Here is a 20,906-nt window from a genome sequence, read left to right as displayed (position 1 = left end):
ACCCAAAGCAGCTTACATTATTTGTGTCGTGCTCAGGCAGGAGTGTAGCGTGCAGGCAGTAACCAGGCCAGAGGCTTGGTCTCTGGTTTCAACAACAGCAATGGGAGTACTGCGTTGCCCAGAGCCTGACGCAGTCTTTTCTCTTCCCGTGGACCGGGCTAGACTAAGGTAATTAGCAGGTAAAGGAGTAGAGGCACTTACCAGCACAACCTCCTTGTTTATCAGATCAGACGTCAGGTTGCACACCGGGGTTAACTGAAATAGCTTCAGTTGCTTGGCGCTTCTGTTAGCTTCTCTCAGTCAGTGGCCTTCAACATGTGTTGAGCCCACAAGAACTCTGGCAATCTGCCTGGCCTTTTATCAGCCTAGCAGTTCCCGCTTCATCCACTCCTCCCTGATTAGGCTTAATTGTCTTCTTTCTCTCTCTCAAGGCCCACATGGCATTTTGCCTTCTGTCCCTTAATTGAAGCCGGGCCCTGATTCTCTGCTTTTCAGACGGCTTGGGAGAACTTGCAGGCGAGGAGTCTTGCTCTTCTGTTTGCTGCCAGAATGAGCAGCCCTCATCCCCTGTCATGGGTCTTGGTGGCTCTGATGCCTGTTCCTGCTGTTCCAGTGCAGTCCTTGGAGGAACGGGCCCAGGTTCCCACTCCTCCTCTTCCTCAGAGGAGCAGGGCAGCTCAGGTTGGCCTACGGCAATTCCCCTGCCAGGTTAGGCTAAGAGACTGAGCCTGGGCCAAGGTCACCCAGCAAGCTTCTGTGGCAGAAGGGGGAATGGAACTTGGGTCTTCCTGATCCTGGTCTGGCACTCTTAACCACCACAGTTCTTCCCCAAAATCCAGGTGTTCAAAGAATGTAGATCTTTTGAGAAAAGGCGGTCTGAAGATACGGAATAGGTGAAACTATAAGATGGAGGGAATATTTGCCCTGCAGTGGAGCAGCCTGCCTGCTCACACCTTTCCTGAATAATTGGAAATCAAGCTGAAATCAAGCTGAAATCAAGCCTGGCCCCATGCATTCCCTGAGATTTCTGTAAACAATGCCCATATATAGAAGCTTGTCCTTTTCCAAAAAATCGGAGGTGGGGGCTGAATTACCCATTCCATGGGAGGTCTCATTTAATATGAAAAAGCATTCATGAGGGATCCTAATTTGGATTGAGGCTGCTTTGAGGGAGGGGGTTTAACCCTTCCCTGTGCCATTTTCTTAATAGAAATGCAAGGGAACCGCTGTGGAATAGAGGTTAGAGTGTCAGACTTAAACCTGGTGGACTCACATTAGTATCTCCCACTGCCAGTTGCTCTCTCCGCCTAGTCTACCTCACAGTGTCCTCATAAGGATAACATTCCCCTGCCTTCTCCCAAGCTGTTGATAGCCCCAGCAAGGAAAAATGTTAAGCATCCATGTGAATCTAATAATGAATGGTTTTATTTGCATTTAGCCATAGGCCATTACAAACATGTCAAGGATACCACAGATACATCAAGCATCCATGTAATATCTATCTTTTCTCTGTGTTGGGGTAAACAGCCACTGAGATGAAGGCATACACTGCATCCCTGATCTAAAATATCCCCATCCCAGCTCCTTTTTAATTTTTAAAAAACAAGTCAGGAGATTCCACATGACATTCAGTTCAGCCCTGAGACATTCAAGATACTGGCATCCACATGTTTGTATATTACATGCACACAAGCTGCATTCATGCAACTCAGAAAACCATGGTTTGATCAGTTAGTTGTGACATCTGAATGAACATCATTCAGATGTCACAACAAACTGTGGTTAACAAAGCAGCTGCAAACCCTAGTTTGGAATCCCAGTTCAGTGGGTAGCACCTCTTCTTACTTGGCCAAAGGGATAGCAGTATAAGTAAGATGGAGGCAGGTAGAGAGGAGATGCAAGAATCAGACAAACCTAGTTTTATTGTTTACATCTGTTAACTAATTGTGGCCTGTTGCACAGACTCTGGTTTATTGTGGTGTCTGAATGCAGCCACTGTTGCTTGCCTGGGCTTCTACCATTCACAAAGGTAGATTTATTTGTTCATTTATATCCGACTTTCTCCCCAGTGCAGACCCAAAGTGGCTCACAACGTTCTCCCCTTCTACATTTTATCCTTGAGAGATAGGTTAGGCTAATTGTGCATAAGAAGTAGAAGAGTTGGTTTTTATACCCCACTTTTCTCTACCGTAAGGAATCTCAAAGCGGCTTACAATTGAACAAATGAAGCTGCCTTATACTGAATCAGACCCTTGGTTCATCAAAGTCAGTATTATCTACTCAGACCGGCAGTGGCTCTCCAGGGTCTCAGGCAGAGGTCTTTAACATCACCTACTTGTCTAGTCCCTTTAACTGGAGAAGCCAGGGATTGAACCTGGGACCTTCTACATGCCAAGCAGATGCTCTACCACTGAGCCACAGCCCCTCCCCTTCCCCCCTTGTGAAGTAGTTGGGGCTGAGAGAGAACTGTGACTAGCCCAAGGTCACCCAGCAGGCTTCATGTGGAGGAGCAGGGAATCAAACCTGCATCTCCCAGACCCTAGTACGACACTCTAACCTATACAACACTGATTTTAACAGTGGACATAAAAGTGCCCTACTCAATGAGGTCTTGATCAAAAACCCTCCTTGCGTTCCCTCCCTAAAATCTGTGTTAGTTGACCTTCAAAAAAACCCAGCAACTAGGTTACTGGAAAATATTCATCCTTAAGTGGAGCATAATAGTATCACTGTGTGGACACAGCATGTTTTCTGTAAAATTACATAAAAGGTTTTAAATCAGACAAGTCCCGAGGCATCATGATCTGCCCCTGGCTGAGAGACAAACGGCTTTGATTTTATTTCAAGACCTAAATGGTGAACCTTTTGCCATGCCTTCCCTTTCCCTCTTCTAATAAGGCCTTTTGCCATGCCTTCCCTTTCCCTCTTCTGGAAATACTCCAATGGGTTGGTCAGCTGCGGTATTAAGGCAGCCGGCAAGGAAACCTCTTCTGCCGCTTTTCCTAGCCAGCAGAAATCCCCTGTCCAGTGTCAAAGTTTAGTCCTTGGGCTTCGATCGCTTGAGCATGACTTGGTATCAACATCCCTCACACTCCACTCCCCCAGTTCGACACCTCTCCGCTTCTTTGTGGTTCCCCAGGCTGTATTCCAACAAATGGAGGCTGTGAAAGAATTGCTTAAAGCTAGTTGTACTGAGGGCAGCCATGGAGCCAGCGAGCTGTCCTGCCTGAGGTCTGAGCTGCTGCCCCCAGCGTATCAATTAAATAGCTTTTAAAACCAGTGTAACAATTAAATATATTTAGTTCTCTAACTCAAACAAGCAATAATTATTATTATTACAGGTTGAGTATCCCTTAACTAGACATCCAAAAACCGGAATGACCCCAAAATCGGAAGTTTTGAGATGACGTGCAGGCATTACTCACAGGACCTCTGCAGCGCTACTGATGGTTCAGTGTACACAAAATTCTTTTAAAATATCATTTGAAATTACATTCAGGCTATGTGTATAAAGTATATATAAAACATAAATTAATTTCGTGTTTAGACTTCTGTCCTATCCCCAAGATATCTCATTATGTAGATGCCAATACTCCAAAATACAGAAAGAGCCGAAATACAGAACACATCTGGTCCCAAGCATTCCAGATAAGGGATACTCAACCTATATTTATTGCAGCTTCTACTAAATGATCATTTTATTTAGAAAATAAATTAATCCGCTGTTCTGCTAGTGTTAATTGAACATACTACTTTTCTAAATAAGTAAAACATGCATTCAGTAGTACTAGTAAAATATTTATTGCAATAAGCTGATGCTTATTTTGTTTGGAGAATAATATTAATCTAGAAAAGTAGTATTTGTTTATTGACTTAAGGCACTTGAATATTGTATTCATCCAATAAATATATAGTCTATAACTTCCTAAATAAAACAAGCATTTAGTGGTTATATTAAATAATACAATAATTAATTTACTGTTTTGTACTACTACTACTACTAAATAGTTATTAATTTAGACTACTTTAACCCAGCTTTCAAAAAAGAATTTCCTAAGGCATAGGCGGAAAAACATATGCAGTAATTATAATTAAAAAAACACACAATAAAATAATTTCTTTTTGCCATCAAGTCACAGCTGACTCATGGCAACTCCATAGAATTTTCAAGGCAAGAGACGTTGGGTGGTCGTTTGCCATTGCCTGCCTCCACATCACGCCCCTGGTTATTCCTTGGAGGTTGTCAGGCTTCAGAAATACGTTGTGTTCCTGGTATAAGGGACTTCACTGCAGACGATGCAGCGAGTTAAAAGTTTTATTCAGAAAGTCAGCGAGTTCAGCAAGTCATAGAAACTTAAGGCTAGAATACAGGCATGGGGAAATATCGGTACATATATAGGGTAAATACAATGGGGTTGATTAGGTTTTAGAAACAAAGAAACAATACAGAAGTTAACTACCGGTAAAGACTTAAGACAACGCATACAGGAAATAAACGCGTGCATTAACTGGCTGATCTTCCCGAGCTCCCAGCTTTGTTTTGCGGGACCAGGTATCAGATCAGCGATTACTCGGGCGGGTCTCCATAGAGTTGCAGATCTCGGGCAGGAGACCGGGTGCAAACGGGGGGGAGCGGAGTGCACAAAAAACTCCATTTTGTCCGTGGGGAAAACCATCTTGTTTGTATCCAGGGTCGACAGAGAGCCTAGCTGACAGAGGTCTCCCATCCAAATACTAGCCAGGGTCAGGGCTGGGAGTGTGTGACTGGCCGAAAGTCACCCAACAAGTTTCCATGGCATGAGTCCTAGTCTGACACTTCAACCAACTACAAAAAATTAAAAAAAAATTTAAGTAGAGGTGGCAGACAGAACTCCAGTCCTTAGTGTGACATTTTGTGTGTTCAGTAACTTACCTGTAACTGGAGTAGTGATATCTCATAGTTCTCATAGTTCACCTTAGCCAGATAATATTATTATGAGAAAGGTCTGTGATGAAATTCAGGGTCTGAGCCATATGGACTCGGGGTGGGGGTAGGGGGTCAGGATTTTCCCAGACCAAAATCAGCTTAATGTAGCTGGTTGCTTACCTGGTATTTTCACGAACCACACCAGTGTGATACTTGGGGGGCCGAGGGGTGAGGACAAGTTCCTGCATTTAAGGTTTTAATTCCTGGGGCCTGTGTTAACACCTGCCGTGAGAACACAAGTGAAAACGGCCCTCCGTGCTGCGAATCGTTCTCATCCTAGCTGCAACATGTCCAAGTTGTGCCGATTGGCTCCTTTCCCCTCTTGACTGTGGTTCTATCCTGTCGTTTCTCTGTGGACCTCAGGGCAGCAAAACATTTTATCCTCACAACAGCCTTCCCCATTTTATCCTCACGGCCAACCTGCAAGGTAGGTTAGACTGAGGGTGCGTGACTGGCCCAAGGTCAGCCAGTGAGCTTCATGGCACTAATGGGGATTTGAACCCAGTTCCCACATGCGGGTCTGCCATTCTATCACAGCGGCTGTCCATCTTCACTGGTGAGGATCTGGTTGTGATCCAGAGGGGGATGATACCCCACATGGAGAAACTGTAGCCTGTCTGAACTGTCGCCATTTTGATGCAGACTGAAGGGCCTGAGGTTATGTCCTTGTGCTGACCTAATTCTGCTTCTCGCCTCAGTTTGCAAAGTGGGAAATAGAGAATCAGCCTCAGAAACATGTGCCGCTCCTTTCTCCCTCTGGAGTAATGGTGCTCATTCTGTGGCTCACAGAGAGCCATGTGAGCAATATCCATCAACTAAAAAGGCCACATTGACTTCCATCCCTGGCATGCGGCCTGCACCTCAAGGGGGCTTGCAGCTTACCCGTTCCTCTGGCGGCGGTGGTTTCAAGGTACAAACCACCTGCCAACCACAGTCCCTAGCGGGCAAGGGCTTTGCCCACTTTTCTGAAACATGGGGCAGATGCCACCTTGGGGAACAGTTCTCATTGTGGCTCTTGAGCCATTGACTGAGTATGCCCCTTCCCCATGCACTTCCACGTGTCAGCTGTAACTGTGGTTTAGAATTGTGGCTGCCCTGGCAGTATATAAGAATGTAAGAAGAGCCCTGCCTTGTCACACCCAAGGCCCATTGAGCCCAGCACTCTGTTCACTTGATGGTCGACCAGCTGCCTCTAGGAAGCCCCTGAGCAGGATGAGTGCCACACCATCCTCCCACCCACGCTCCCCAGCATCCGATTTAAAGAGGCATAGGGCCTTTGGTGCTGGAGGTAGCCTGGGGGTACAAGCCTCCCTCAAACTCCAATTAAGGTGTAAAACCTGATAGGTGTAGATGTAAGTCTGGTTAAGGCTGGCATGGGGGAGTCACGCTCAAGATGGGGAGGGCTCAGGGGGAGGGCAAGGGTGTGCCGGATGCTGCAGCCCAGAAGCCCCAATGAATGGGTAGGGGCAGCAGTGTACCTCTCCTCTCATGATGCAGACCTCTTCTCTCCAGGATCGGAGGAGTACACCTATTGTATTAGGTGCTGTGGAGCACAGGCAGGATAATACTGCTGCAGTCATCTTGTTTGGGGGCTTCCTAGAAGCAGCTGGTTGGCCACTGTGTGAACTGACTGCTGGACTTGATGGGCCTGGGTCTGATCCAGCGTGGCTTTTCTTATGACCTTATGTTCTCTCAGTCTCCCCACTTCTTTAAAAGAGCTGTTTTGTAGACCCTACCCTGGCCGAGACCATCCACAGCCCTCTACTTTCCAGGACCTGCTAACATGTCTCTAGCCAGACCCACATACATGGCCACAGAGCAGCTACAAAATTCCATAAAAATTTAGCGTGTGTGCATCAGTGTGATTGTCTGTGCCGCAATCCAGTCTTCCCCTGTGGCACTGAACTCCCCAGCACATGAGAGCATGGCAGGTTTCTAATGTGTTTTGTATTTTTCCTCCCCAGGCCTTTAATTCGGAGACTGACAATTTCAAACTTGCCTACGGAGGGCACCAGTACCATGCCAGCTGTGCCAACTTCTGGATCAATTGTGTGGAGCCCAAGCCCCCGGGTCTCATTCTGCCTGACCTGCTGTGAAGACTTCTGCCGATAGGGAACAATACACTGGAAGGGGGCAGGGAGACCAAATAGGTCGGTGGGGTGCAGGGGTGGGGCGGGGGGCAATAAATGTGAAAACTGTTCTGAGCGAGTGGTTAGAGTATTTATAAGATGTTAGTTTCAGGCTCTGTTTCAAAAGGTGGAAGCCACTATTTATCTCCAAGTTCCTTGTGAAGGACTTTGCAAAGAACAATTTGGAAAGCGGTCCAATCCACAAGGGTCATTTTGGTTTTTTGGGTTTTTTGCACTGAGGCACAAATTGCTGCGTGGGATTTGACTAGGTGTGTTAAACCACTAAATCTAAATTTGGGCAGGTGGGAACTGAAAATTCCCCCTCCAATAGAACAAAAAAGTGACTTCTGTTTCAAGCCACAGTGGCTCTCCTAAAGGGGGTTGGTTGTGTGTTTTTAAAAAGGTCTTAAATTATCGTATCTCTCTCTCCCAGATCCTAAGCCTGTGTTCCGTCCCACAAGGAATACTCAAAATGGTATATCTTAGGAGGTTGCTGGCTGAGATTTTCTGGTAGAGCTGTCTGGCCCTCTCTGAAACAATGTGTTGGATCCCCTCTTCCAGTGGTGGCCCTATCCACTGGTGCGATGAGGTGCCTTCTCCGGTGTGAGAGACCATGAAATGCTTCTTGCACTCGGCGAAAGCATCGCTGTCCTTGGGATCCAGTGCATTGTTCAGACACAGGCAAAAAGCCCTGGCAGTTTAAAACCATGTAATGTTTTGTACTGCGGACATGTCTTGACAAGCACAGGGTCTAGGATCTTTATTTTATTGTTAATTTTTTTACCATTAAGTGGCAGTATGAAGTTAGGGCATCTCATAATGAGCTACTGTGTCTCATCTTTCTTAAGGACATTACTGCTGCTGTGACCCAAGCAACTTGTGGCAAGCAGAGAGCTTCTCTATGCAGAAATACTGTCTTCTGTGGACTGATTTGTCGTTTCTGAGATGTGCTCTGATAGAAACCCTTTTTCTGGCATGCTGATGGTTGAGGAGGGGGAAGGGTTGGTCTGCCCTCAACTTGTAAACGGCTTGTTTGCATTGTGGCTTAGAGATCTGCCTTGTTAAAGCTGCAGAAATCTAGATACTTTTGTCTTTCTTTTACTGCCTCTTGCCACAGTGTTAAAGTAGAATAGGGCTTCTTAGTTAGGCGTAACAAGGCAACAGGTCTGCGAAGCATTAAAGCCTGGTAGCTTTACCTTTTTGGAAACTGGCCTACGAAGAAGCTGTCTTTGACTCCTGCCTGACACCCTCTTCTCCACCACGTGACGTTTATTTTTAGTCAAAGACCGCCTGGTTCAGTTGGGCTGTGAGGTTTGTTGGCCACCTCCGTCACGGTTACTCCTCACCTGAGTAACTAACTATCCCTTTTTCCTGTTCGGCTGCTGGCACTGTTCAACTGTTGAAAGTTTCCTCTCGCACCCTTGGTGCAGTATAACTCTCCTGCATGCCTCGTTCATGACCAACTTCCACTCAAACAGAGGCACAAGGTTAGAAGTACAGTTGCCAGGTTTGGTTCCCTTTTATGATGACTGTTAATGGTTGCAAGGAATAGAAAACTGGAGTGGGTTCCGGCTTCCCTTGTCACAAAACTCCAGCCACGGGAAAAGGAGTTCTTGCTGAACTTCCTCCTGCAATGAATTGCAAAAAGTTCAGGTATCTGTCCAGTGGGAGAGTCCTGGCAGGGGGGAGATAACTTTTTTCAGCCAGAATCCAAAAAATTGGAGGTGGGGGAATAGTGGGGACATCACTCAGTAACACATATTGGAAACACTCCTTGTGATTCCAGTTTCCAGAGAGTAAATACTGGGGAAAGTCTTGGGTTTTTTTCCATCAGGAGCAAGAGTGTTGCCCTGTATTCAATTTTGTGTGGTTGTTCTGTTTTCTGAATGTAGGTTAGAATTTGTGTTTCCCATGTATTTCACTAGATGCTAGTTAAAACCCGGTCCGGCATAGTGAATACCAGCTCTTGCTACATGAGATCCCATCTGGACAAGAACTTTGCCACTTAGCAATTGTGGTACAGTCACCTTGTGGCCATTTTTGCCATATCCCAACATCACATGTGACTGAACTCCCAAGAAATAAATGAGAGCAGGGTCCAGTTTAAGCGGGAGACAGCTGTCCTTTGTTCCCCTTCAGCTCTGCCTCTGCAGGGGGTGGGCTTGTGAACTACTTAATGTCTCAAATGCCAGGACACACGATCTCTTCCTCCGAGAGCCATCACACGTTCTGAGGATTGGGGCCATGGTGCAGATGCCATGGGACATTTGTGCATTGCTGTGTTCCTGTTTTTGCTTTTAGAGCACTCATTCTCACATTACTTTAGGGTGCAATAAAGTCCCCACGGGGTGATTTTACAGCATCTGTTGAGCAGCGGCTATTTTCTACACCAGGCCTATGGAGCATACACTGAGATTTCTCTTTGCCATGCAGCAAGCAAAGCTCTCTCCCCCCCCCCCCAAGGGAGGTTCCCTCCTTGTCTTCAGGATTTAGCAAACTGTACACATGTAAATGTTTGGGAGAATAACCTTATGCAGCAGAATCAGACCAGTATTCGTGCATAATGACTGTGCTGGGGAAGGAAAGGATTCCCCAAAGATAGAAGTCTACAACAGACCCTCACACCACAAGCTGTTGAAAAGCGGCGGGCGCATCAGCTGGTGCCGGAGTGCTCGGGGTGTGGGGCCACCAGGGTAAGAGCCCGTTTCAGAGTACGCTTTGACTTCTCGTGTGACTACTGTCTTCAGATCCCTCCAGCCAACCTTTTAGCTGTGTTGCAGGGGTGGAGAGAGACAGAATTTCCAAGTATACTTATGGCAGAGCTTATTGAATTGTGGCCACGTTCGGCCTGCAACAGATACCAGAGAGGGAAAGTAGTTGGCCGGGTTCTATTATTAATGTAGTCTACTGAAGGAAAAGCATTTTAAGAACGCAGCAGTGTGCCTTGTGTGTTGCCTGCCATGAACAATTTCACATTCTTACTGATAGGTCATTGCATCGGGAGAGGTTATTCTGCGGACACACCACTCACACCCTGTTCAAAAGGCTCAGCTTCAGGCTCACCTTCCCCTCTGCTGTTGTTCGGTTAGCCAAGGGCCCTTGTGTCCTTGGAAACTGTATCCAAGGTTACAGTATTTTCCAGATTTCATTGTGTCAGGTTCTGCTTCTTGCTTTTAATTGAGTGCATGCTAACAAATGCAGGGCAGGTTTTAATGTGTCAGGGTTTAACCATTTGGAGGGGGGTATTGCTTTTTAAAAGGCGCCTTTTTTCTTGGGCAAAGCAAAGTGTGTATTGAAGTGAGTTTGTTATGTGCCTACATGGCGCTAAGGGGGAGGCCGTTGGGCAGCTGGACAGTTTGCCATTTTCTCCCCTGTGTGTACATCTTGATTGGAGCTGTCCTGAATGGTATGCATCTCTGGTTTCCCTATTAGGCTGTATTTCTGTTTTCCCTGGCTTGGCACAGGCCAATTGCAGTTTGCTTTCATTAATGCTGATGGCACTCCCACACTCCCAAATGTTCATAAGCATGTCAGTCGCAGCATGACCTGCTGGGGGGCGGGTGTTTAAAATTGAAACCCGAGGCTCCATCTGTGTTGTATAACTCAGCCCACAGTCCAGAGTAGTACAAAGTCCGAATCTCCTAAGTCCTGTCCGTTTTCTGTTACTGGAGGAGACAGTTCCTGTTGCACGTGTGGCCCTTTTCCTCGCCATAGCTGTAAGTAGGAGCCCCAGCATATTCTGTCTTCTGGCCGTAGCTCCGTCATCGTGACTTCCTCCAACTGTGGTGACTTTGTGTCCTACGAAGCAGGCCGGGCTTGGCAGGAAATGTGGGTTGGCTTGTTCAAAATCCTCTCCAACACAGTACTTGGGCGGGAGGATGGAAAAGTGGTCCCAGGGGCAAAGGCTGTGTTTTGATGGTCATTGGAGGACCCTGACCCGAGGAAGTCGCACTTCAACCTTGCCTTCCCGAGCCAGTCACCACTTATTTAGCTCCTCTTTGTTTCAGCAGGATCAGAACACATCATCCTGGCTCTGGATCAGGGTCGTATCCTCTCAGCTTTCTAGAGAACTTGTGATTTGTTTTTCATTCGGGAAATTGGGGGAAGGAGAGGGGAGTAAGTGCTGTTTGTATAAGTCATGGCCATGAATATGTTATAAAGGGATAAGAATAATTTTAAAAGCTTTCCCCTAGAAATTAATGAATGGAATTTATGTTAAAAGGATAACTTTTTGCAAAAGGAGAACCAGCTGCTATTTTGCCGCTACTTTAACTCGCAGTGGTATTGTGCTTACTTTTTATTTAATTCCATTTTTTCAGGTGGGAAAAAATGTCATGTAGTTATATCACCATGAGAAAACTATTTTTAATGTGTGTATTGTTTTCTGAAGTTCCCTTGATTGCTTCTGGAATGGTTTTGTGGCTCTTATGACTATGATTTAATCTCTTGTTTTATTTTGTGGCGTGGTGTTGTTGATATTTTAAAAACTTGATAACTTAAAAAAACCTGATCTACTTCACTCGCAATGGTGTGCACAGACTCTTCTCGATTCCTGTGAAATTCCTCATTCTCCATTAAAAAACTTTACTTTATTTCTGTCAGTCTGTGAAGTCTGTTCTTTTCTTTAGAAATTTCAGAGGAGGGGGGGTGGGACTGGTAAATGCAGCACCAACGAAAGGAAGCACCGCTACACCCAAAGCATAGATTACATTGTGCAGCTCTCTGATCATTATCTTAGGTGGTTTTTGATCAGACACATTCTTGAAGGAAGATAGATTTATCAGTGGCCATTAGCTAAATGAAACCTCCTTGTTCAGGGGCAATATCTCTCTCTAAATACCACTTATTGGGGTGCCACAAAAGAGGGTGAGACTTTGGCTGACGTACACTGTCTTGTTACATTTTCTGGTTGGCCAGTGTGGGAAACAGGAAGCTGGACTAAATGGATCACTGGTCTGATCCAGCAGGGATCTTCTTACATTGAAACTTCCCAAGACCTTACAGCAAGTGTGTCGATCTCATGAGGGCTGGATATGACATAAATGTCACTTGGTTGAGCTGGGACATGCCTCGCCAGCCCATATCAGGAGTGGGGAGGGTGGCTGGCTCGTGGGCTGGATAACAGCTCTCAGGGGGCCGGATCTGGCCCCTGGGCCTTGCATTCCACGTTATTGAACAGCTCTCATAATTATCCTTCTCCCACTGCAATCCTGACCTATCTCCTACCTAATCTTGCATTCCTTGTCCAAGTGGTGCTGGTCCATTGAGTGTTCCCTGTTCTAGGCTTCCCTGATGTTTATCACTATGAGGACTAGTAACTTTTTAAAAAGAATAAAAATCAAGCTATCCATTTCAGAGACCAAGTATCTCATTTTATATCAGATATCCAAATCTGGTACAGAATTGTAACTCATTCAAGTCTCATGCCTCACAGGCCGTACCCCATTAACATCCGTGCAATGATATGCTTATTGCTTGAAGCTATAGTCCATTTGTTTTTGTTTTGTTTTCTTATTTATAAAGGGCTGTCAGGAAGAAAAAGAAAAGTGCTTTGTTGCTGACAGGTCTCAAAGACTATTTAGTATGTCAGCTTAAACAGTGATTTGATAGTACAAATAGGAACAGCTTTACAAACTCTGATATGAAGAGGTTTAGGAGGTGCCATTCAGTATAACAGCTGGTGCTGGACTAGTACTGATGACAACAGAGATCATCTGCAGGAGCGGAGGAGAAACTGAGCCTGTCAGTCAGCTTGGGGGTAACTAATGTGGTTTTTCTTGCAAGCTGAGTATCTGTAATATTAAACTGACAATGCTGAGGCTTCGAGGAAAATGAAGAAGAGTTGGTTTTTATATGCCGACTTTATCACTTAAGGGAGAATCAAACCCGGATTACAATCACCCTCCCTTCCCCACAACAGACACCCTGTGAGGTAGGTAGGGTTGAGAGAGCTCTAAGAGAGCTGTGACTAGCCCAAGGTCACCCAGCTGGCCTCATGTGGAGGAGTGGGGAAACCAGCCCAGTTCACCAGATTAGCCTCCGCCGCTCATGTGGAGGAGTGGGGAATCAAACCCGGTTCTCCAGATCAAGAGTCCACCACTCCAAACCACCACTCTTAACCACTACACCACGCTGACTCTCTGCTTCCAGCCTGATCAAGTGACCAGTTTATGGGATGATTTGGCCACTGCTGGGGTCTCTAGACTACTAATTCTGTGTTGCCTTGTGTTTTTATTGGGGTTGGAGCTGGTAAAAATGCTCTGTGGTTTTGCTTGTGTAACAAACTGCTGCAAATAGACAGCCTGCTAAGCCTGCTGTTGACTTGTTTTAAAGAATGGTGCTGGTGGAAAGTACTGCCAAGTCACATCCCACTTATGACGACCCCATAGTTTTTTCAAGGCAAGAGACATTCAGAGGTGGTTTGCCATTGCCTGCCTCTGCATAGTGACCCAGGATTTCCTCAGTGATCTCCCATCCAAGTACTAGCCATGCTTAGCTTCTGAGAACTGATGAGATCAAGCTAGCCTGGGGCCATCCAAGTCAGAGCTTTTAAAGAATAGTTAACCCAAAATGTTTTATAGTTAGGCCAGTCACATATATTGCATAACTAAAAGAAATTCTACTTGTTACACAGAATGCCGGGACAGAATTATAGAGTGTGCAACTTCCATAAGTTTGCAGGGAGGGGATCAAATTTTTTGTAATGCACAAATTACTCCCTGCATGTAGCGAACTAGTTCATCAAGAGGAGAGTTTCAGAACAGCCCTTCTCCCTGAGGCATTTGTTTATTGCATGGAATGGAGCTTTACTTGGGGGGGGGTTATACTGGCTTCTGGAAATTGTACTTTTTGCACAAGTATTCACCAGTTGTGACCGCTTGTTATGCACAAGGCAGCTTATGCTCTGTGATTGCACTGCACCGCTGGGCACAGAATTCAAGGTTCCTGAGATCTTACTCCTTGTTTAAACACAAAAGCACGTTCCTAGCCCTTGAGATTGCTAAAATGGGCCGAGGTTGAGCGGTGAGGTTATGGTTTATTCTGCTAATCAGAGAGTCAACAGATAAGCAAAATAAATTATGCAAATATATGTAAAGTGGCTTCATTTACATAATTTGCAAAATATAGCATCTTTCAGAGCAGGATTGTTTTAAGCATTGTGCAAAAAGAGTGGAAGGAATGTTGGATGCGCTGGATGAAAGGTCAAGATCCACAAAGAGGGGGGAAAACAGCATAATAATAGTGTGAATAATTTTATTTGTGGCAGATGGTCTGGTTAGCATTTTTTTCCACCAACTAAAAATTAAAAGCCTAAGGAGATGGAAAACCTTTCTGGAATAATCTCTACATAATTTAAGATTGCAACAAGCATAGTGCTTCTCAGTTTCAACCATGAATTTATTTATTTTTAAATCCAACATGAAAGTGTATCTGTGCAGTTCTACTTGTGAGACTTTTTACCATCAAGTTGTGCATTACAATGAAGAGAAAAAATCCAAAGAGGGAAAAAAATCCACTGCATTGCAGAACAGTATTTGGGATCACATCTTCCGCCACTTTAGTGCTTGGCTTCATTAATTATTTTGTTGAAATGGGTTTTGCAGGAGCACAATTGTGGAAGCTGTACATTTTTGCAAAGGAGACCTTGCTGTAAAGTGAACTCCACAAGATTTGGGTTTAAGGCCCCCCTGAATTCAGGGGTTGCTGGTTTAGTGCTTTGAAAACTCCTCCGAGGTTCTGCTGTCTGGTAAGGAAAGAGCAGATGATGATCACGAGAAGAGAAGGAAATGGTCTCCAGTCCGGTGGGCTCAGAACATCACGTCCTCTTCTGCTCCCATCCCTTCTCTTCAAACCCCCCCACCCCAGTAAGGTGCGAAGGATCGTCTGTCCCTCGTGTAAACATCTGGCATCATGCCATAGGGAGTCTGTACCATTTTCACGGTGTTTCTCCCGTAGAGCTCTCGTTCATAGTCTATGAGTTGCCTAAAGAATCCCACATTGGGACGGATGACGGGCCTCCTCGATTTCACCCAGTTGTAAGCCTCGAACAGGGAGACATTCTGGTATTTCATGAGGTATGCGATGCAGAGGGTGGCCGACCGGCTGACTCCGGCTGCGCAGTGAACCAAGGTGACCCCATGCTTCCGCGCCACACTTTGGATCTTGTTGGCCACGCTGTCAAAGTACAGCGAGATGGGGGCATTGGGCATGTCGGCCACAGGCACTTTGACATATTCAAAGTCGGGGAAGTTGTAATTGGGGAGCTCGATGGTGGCGTTGATGACGCAAGTGATCCCGCGAGCGAGGAGCAGCTGTCGGTTGGCAGCGACGCTTCCCTTACTGAGGTACAGGAAGGGGGTGATCTGGGCAATGCCCCCCAGGGCCCCTTCGGAAAACAAGCGAGGAGCCATCAGAGTTCGTGGTAATGAATGTCTTCGAGATGTCATGGAGATGCTGGCGTCGCTTAGGCTTCCATTCTGCGTGCCGCAAACCTGGATTATATTTTCTCTCAGTGTTCAGTGGATCGCTGATGTTTTGCTGTTTCACCTGCAATACACAAGGGAATATCAGCTTGTAAAACTTGTCTGTACATGCAGGAAAACTAGCAGTAAATCAGAGTATAACACACCACACCCGAACTGTATCTGCCGGTACTCGTCAATGGACACGATCCAACAAAACATGATAACAGCTATAGTCTCCTAAACATGCCTGCTTGGAAATAAAGGGAACTAAGGAAGATCTAGTGATGACTGAGCGATCATTGGTTTCAATGAGGCAAGTGAGCACACACATGAACACACATGAATCTGCCTTATACTGAATCAGACCCCTGGTCCATCCAAGTCAATATTGTCTACTCAGACTGCAGTGGCTCTCCAGGGTCTCAGGTGGAGGTCTTTCCCATCACCTACTTGCCTAGTCCCTTTAACTGGAGATGCTGAGGATTGAACTTGGGACGTTCTGCTTGCCAAGCAGGTGCTCTACCACTGAGCCACAGCAAGATCAACATCTGCCTGTACATGTACTTTCTCTGCTGTGGCCACCCCCTTATGGACGTGTCTGCCTGAGGAGATCAGGAAAGTTCCCACTCTCCTGGCTTTCTGCAGTCTATGCAAAGTATGCGTTGCTTCAATTCTATTTGTTAGGTTTCTAGTTGGCTCCACACCAGCTTGTCTGCTGAGGAGTCCTTCCCCCTTGTGAAAGGGGCATGATTCAGGGATGCATGCACAGTTTGTCCTGGCCAGGCTTGTTGTGGATTTGGGTGTGTGTATTGGTTCCAGGATGTGGTTGGGAAATGCCTGATCCAGCTGCCTTGCTGAAGCTGAGCGGGGCCTGGTCAGTGTCTGGACGGGAGAACCTCTGGGACTTCTGCGTTACACCGCTTGAGAGGTCCACAGTGGGCAAAACGCGGAATGCAAATTTAACTTATGAACTATTTAATAACAGAGGATCAAACTACACATTACCATAGCTGAGGAGAGGGAATGCTTGAATTGGGCAACCGGTGGGGGGGGGGGTGGATTGGTCCTTTCCTCCTACACCTTTTCCTTGCTGGAAATTGGGACTCGAATTACTCACCATTTTGAAAGGGGATAAAAATACCGGTTACTCCTTTGTAGCAGCTAGGAAGGATTTATATTGGGGAAATGTATGGAGAGTGAGTTGAATATTCCTGGTCTTATCTCTGCAGCCTGAATCCAGATCACACACGGATCAGTTAAAATTTTATTTTGCCCTTCATGAAAGAACTGCAGGGCAGCATACATGGTTCTCCGTCCAGGCAGAGAGATCAGTTTTAACATTTTTATCCTGCCTTATTTCAAGAGATCAAGCTTATATCCGACTGAACGCCAAGCAAAATAAATTCTTAGAACTGTCAAAACGAAACTCAATGTTTAAAAAATCTGGCTTTCAATTCGAAAGAATTTGGGATGTTCTAATGTAGAAAATGACAGATAAACTCAGGCAATCCACTCTAGCAGCACTGAGAAAGTTGTGCGTTCAAGTGCCGCTCTCCATCTGCATTGCAAACCTGAACTGCTTTTAAAACCTGTCATGCCTTCCCCTAAAGAACCCCGGGAACTGTCGTTTTGAGCACATGCTGAGCAATGTTAACATTGTCAGCCTGCTTCACAGAACTATTTGTGTTAATAATGTGTATCTCATGCTCCTTGGCCAAGGTGGGCTTTGCTGGGTTAAATCTTCATAAACTCATCCCCAGGGTTCTTTGCTGGAGAAAGCTGTGTGAGCGGCATCCTTAAATTTGAGCTCCTTGATTAAAGAAATAAATAAACGGTTGCATTTTAGCTGCCAGCCGACCTCCTAATCAGTTAATGTTCACTGTAAAGTATGGAAGAATTTATCAGAGAGGGGGCCCTTAAAACAGGGGTGGGGAACCTTTTTCCTGCCAGGGGCCATTTGCACATTTATGACATCATTCAGGGGCCATACCAGGTGTAGATCTCCTGGTGGGGGGGGGGGAAGAGGCTAGGATTGCCAGGTCTCCAGCCACCACCTGGAGGGAGGCCACACAGAGAAGGCCTGCAGGGTGCCCCCACTCCCCCCTCCCAGACGGAAGGGCAGCCAGCAGTGGGCCCGAGCAAACGAGGTGCCAGGGGGGCGCAGCCCACAATCAATCGGCAAGGGAGGAAGGAAAACAGAAAAAGAGGAAAAGGGAGGGAGAAAGAAATGGAGAGAGAGGGAGAAAGAAAGAAAAGGACGGAGGGAGACAAAGAAAAGGGCAGAGGGAGACAAAGAAAAAGATAGAAAAAGAGGGAGAAAGAGTGACAGAAAAAGAGGAAGAAAAGAGAGAAAAGCCTTCCCCCACACACACTCCTGCTGGCCCTGCGCGACTGGGCCCCAGCCCCCCTGCCCACACACACACCCGGCGGCGCACAGAGCCCCCGCACCCGGGCCCCAGTCTCCATGCCCTCTCCTCCCCAGAGTCCACAAAAGCCCCCCCCCCGAAGCCCGATCGGCTCCTGCATGCATGCTCTGCCGCCGGGAGCCGCCAGCCTCTTTCCCCCTCCTTCTCGCTGCTCAATAGCCGACAGTCGATGAGAGGAGGTCCAAAGGGCGCCGCAGCGCCGCTGTAAGCCGTGGCACCAGGAACACCCTCTGGGAGGGCCGCCCTGCGCCCCACCTCTGCAGCAGGGCCTGGAGCTCCCGAGGGCCACAAAAAATGTTCTCGGGGGCCGCATATGGCCCCCGGGCCTGAGGTTCCCCACCCCTGCCTTAAAATGATCTCTGACACGCCCTGTGGAGTGGGTGGTGATTCCCTTCAGAATTTAATTAATTTGTAAATGCTGCGTCCCCCCCAAAAAAAAAAAACAACCAACGCTCCACCACAAAGCACCTAAAATGGTTGCTGATGCGCTTGATTATTAATAACCTCAGGCTCAGAGCACCTTACTGGACCCAAAAAAGAAAAGAAATGCCAATCCTCTACACTACAGCATGAGACTGCAATTCCCGCTTGTTTCCTCCTTGCACTGTGGAATTTAATTCAAGCAGCCCCAAATACCAGGCCCCCATCGTCTCCGAAGCCCCACAGGAGGAGTCTCAATAGATTGATTCAGGGACTCATCCAATGTTCGGCTCCTCTAACAAACTGTGGGCAGCAAAGCAGGATTACCATCTTTGGCTCCCCAGCACGAAATAATGATCAAGTCTCACGGGGGGTGGAGGGGGGGGAGCTAAATGAAGCCAGCTATTGAAAAAGGGTTTTGCCTGGGTTATGCTGTGGAGGCCAGTTTTCCAGGCTGCTCAACATATATAATCTTGAAACACGGAGAGACGGGATGGACTCCAGTCCTGGAGGAAGAGCTGCTGGCCAGGATGGTTAAACTTCCTTCTTTAGTTCATTTATAGCCCATCTTTCTCCCCAGTGGGGAGCCAAAGTGGCTTTCCTCATTCTCCTCCATTTTATCCCCACAACAGCCCTGTGAGGAAGGTTAGGCTGAGAGAATGTAACTGGCCCAAGGTCACCCAGCGAGCAGGAATTCACACCTGGATCTACCGGATCCTATTCTGACACTGCCATGCTGGCCCTCTGTGTCCATTTCTGGTATACTAGTAAATGAACTGGGTCTGATTCCCCACTCCTCCACATGAAGCCTGCTGGTTGACCTTGGGCCAGTCGTGGTTCTCTCTGAAGTCTCTCAGCCCCTCCTACCTCACAAGGGGTCTGTTGTGGGGAGGGGAAGGGAAGGAATTTGTAAGCTGCTTTGAGACTCCTTAAAAGTAGAGAAAAGCGGGGTATAAAAACCAACTCTTCCTCTCTTCTAAAGACTAGTTTTGGGGAATGGCAACAGCAGGCAGCTTTGGGATTCTCCTCCCTGATTAGAGTCATTCTGAGGGCCATCATGGTGTAGTGGTTAAAGCCGGCTAGGATCTGGGAGTCCCAGGTTCAAATCTCCATGGAAGCTTGCTCTGCCATGGAAGCTTGCTGGGTGACACTGAGTTTTGGGCAGAAATGAAGCAAAAGTCAGCAGTTATTTTGGAACTTGTTCCGCATACCCTGCTCCATAGGCTTGCCAACCTCCAGGTACTAGCTCAGGGGTGGGGAACCTTTTTTCTACTAAGGGCCATTTGGATATTTATAACATCATTCGCGGGCCATACAAAATTATAAACATAAAAATTAGCTGACCAAGCTCCAAGCAGGCAGCTGCCTCAGATGACCCCCCCTGGCATGGGCAAGCAGGCAGGCATCCAACCGGTAGCACACTTGCCCTCCTGGTGGCACAGGATGGTCTGTTGCACCAGCTGGGCATAGCCGTCCAGCCGCACGCAGGAGTTGCTCCTGCTCTGCATGGTCAGGGCCGGATTCTACAGCCGACTCCTGCTACCTCTGCCTGCAGGGATGAAATGAAGATACACTGGCTAAGAACCCCCCCCCCCCACGCACATTCTGGCCCTGCCCTCTTTAACCCCTCCATTGCTGTCACTTCCGCCCCCAGCCCTCTTGTAGTACAGAGGGAATATGTTTCTCCATAGCCTGGATGGGTAAGGGTTAACACAGTTTCTTAGGAGGTCCTAGCAGCTCCATAGCTAATGACTCTTCTGCAAGGGGGAAAAGGGTTCCTTTTCTCGGCAAAACTCACATCTGCCTTGAATAGAGGCTATTCCTGTCCACGGGAGGGGACGGATTGCCAGTCTTAGATCCTTCTGAGCTAGAGATCTGCCAGGACCCACGAAGGGCCAGACCAAATGATTTCGCGGGCCTTAAATGGCCCCCGGGCCTGACGTTCCCCACCCCTGTACTAGCTGGAGATTTCCTATTACAATTTTTTTGCAGTCAATAGAGATCCGTTCACCTGGAGAAAATGGCCACTTTGGCAATTGGACTCTATGACATAAGTCCCCCCCCCTACCCAAACCTGCCATCTTCAGGCTGTGCCCCAAAAACCTCCCACCGGTGGCAAAGAGGGACCCGGCAACCCTACTGCTCCAGTCAGCGTTGCTGCTATATTCTGGACTAGATGTACCCTTTCTGAACAGTCTTTAGCAGCAGCTCCAATTTGGGTTGTGGTTCAGTCCTTCAGCCAAAATGGGATTACTCTGTGCACGTGCATATATAAATAACCACTCAAAGGAGTTCACCCAATGAGTTTCTGTGCGAATAACTGTTCGGGGCTTGCCACCTCCTAACACGGCACACCCAAGTGCTCGGCTCGTTCAATCACATCCCAAAGCAGAGACTCAACAGAATCGATCACTCCTGCAGAGCCTGGTTAGAAGATGGTCGTTTGTACGGAGAACATTCCAATTCAGCATTAACCTTTGGACAAGGTACCGATTGAGCC

The 20,906-nt window shown here is 47.0% G+C and overlaps 2 protein-coding genes across 2 annotated transcripts in view; one reads left to right on the top strand and one right to left on the bottom strand.

Annotated features, from left to right (window-relative positions):
* SYNRG (synergin gamma) overlaps positions 1–7,077 on the top strand; it is an 84,988-nt gene extending 77,911 nt beyond the window's left edge. The window contains exon 22 of the mRNA XM_056865279.1: positions 6,931–7,077. Coding sequence (XP_056721257.1) covers positions 6,931–7,062 — 132 coding nt within the window. The 3' untranslated portion in view covers positions 7,063–7,077. The remainder of the gene's footprint in view (positions 1–6,930) is intronic.
* A 7,636-nt stretch (positions 7,078–14,713) lies between these two features.
* On the bottom strand, positions 14,714–15,542 carry DUSP14 (dual specificity phosphatase 14). Its single transcript, XM_056865237.1, has one exon. It carries the CDS (start codon positions 15,540–15,542, stop codon positions 14,943–14,945), a length of 600 nt encoding a protein of 199 aa, XP_056721215.1. The 3' UTR covers positions 14,714–14,942.
* Positions 15,543–20,906: the final 5,364 nt, after the last annotated feature.

This window comes from Euleptes europaea, chromosome 19, assembly GCF_029931775.1.
Source record: "Euleptes europaea isolate rEulEur1 chromosome 19, rEulEur1.hap1, whole genome shotgun sequence".
Lineage (NCBI taxonomy): Eukaryota > Metazoa > Chordata > Lepidosauria > Squamata > Sphaerodactylidae > Euleptes > Euleptes europaea.
The sequence above is the reverse complement of the archived record's forward strand: the minus strand, read 5'-3'. Positions and strand labels throughout refer to the sequence as shown.

What these genes read in the sequence shown, in the direction of transcription:
- DUSP14 (XM_056865237.1), bottom strand. Translation starts at nt 15,542, where the DNA reads ATGACATCTCGAAGACATTCATTACCACGAACTCTGATGGCTCCTCGC.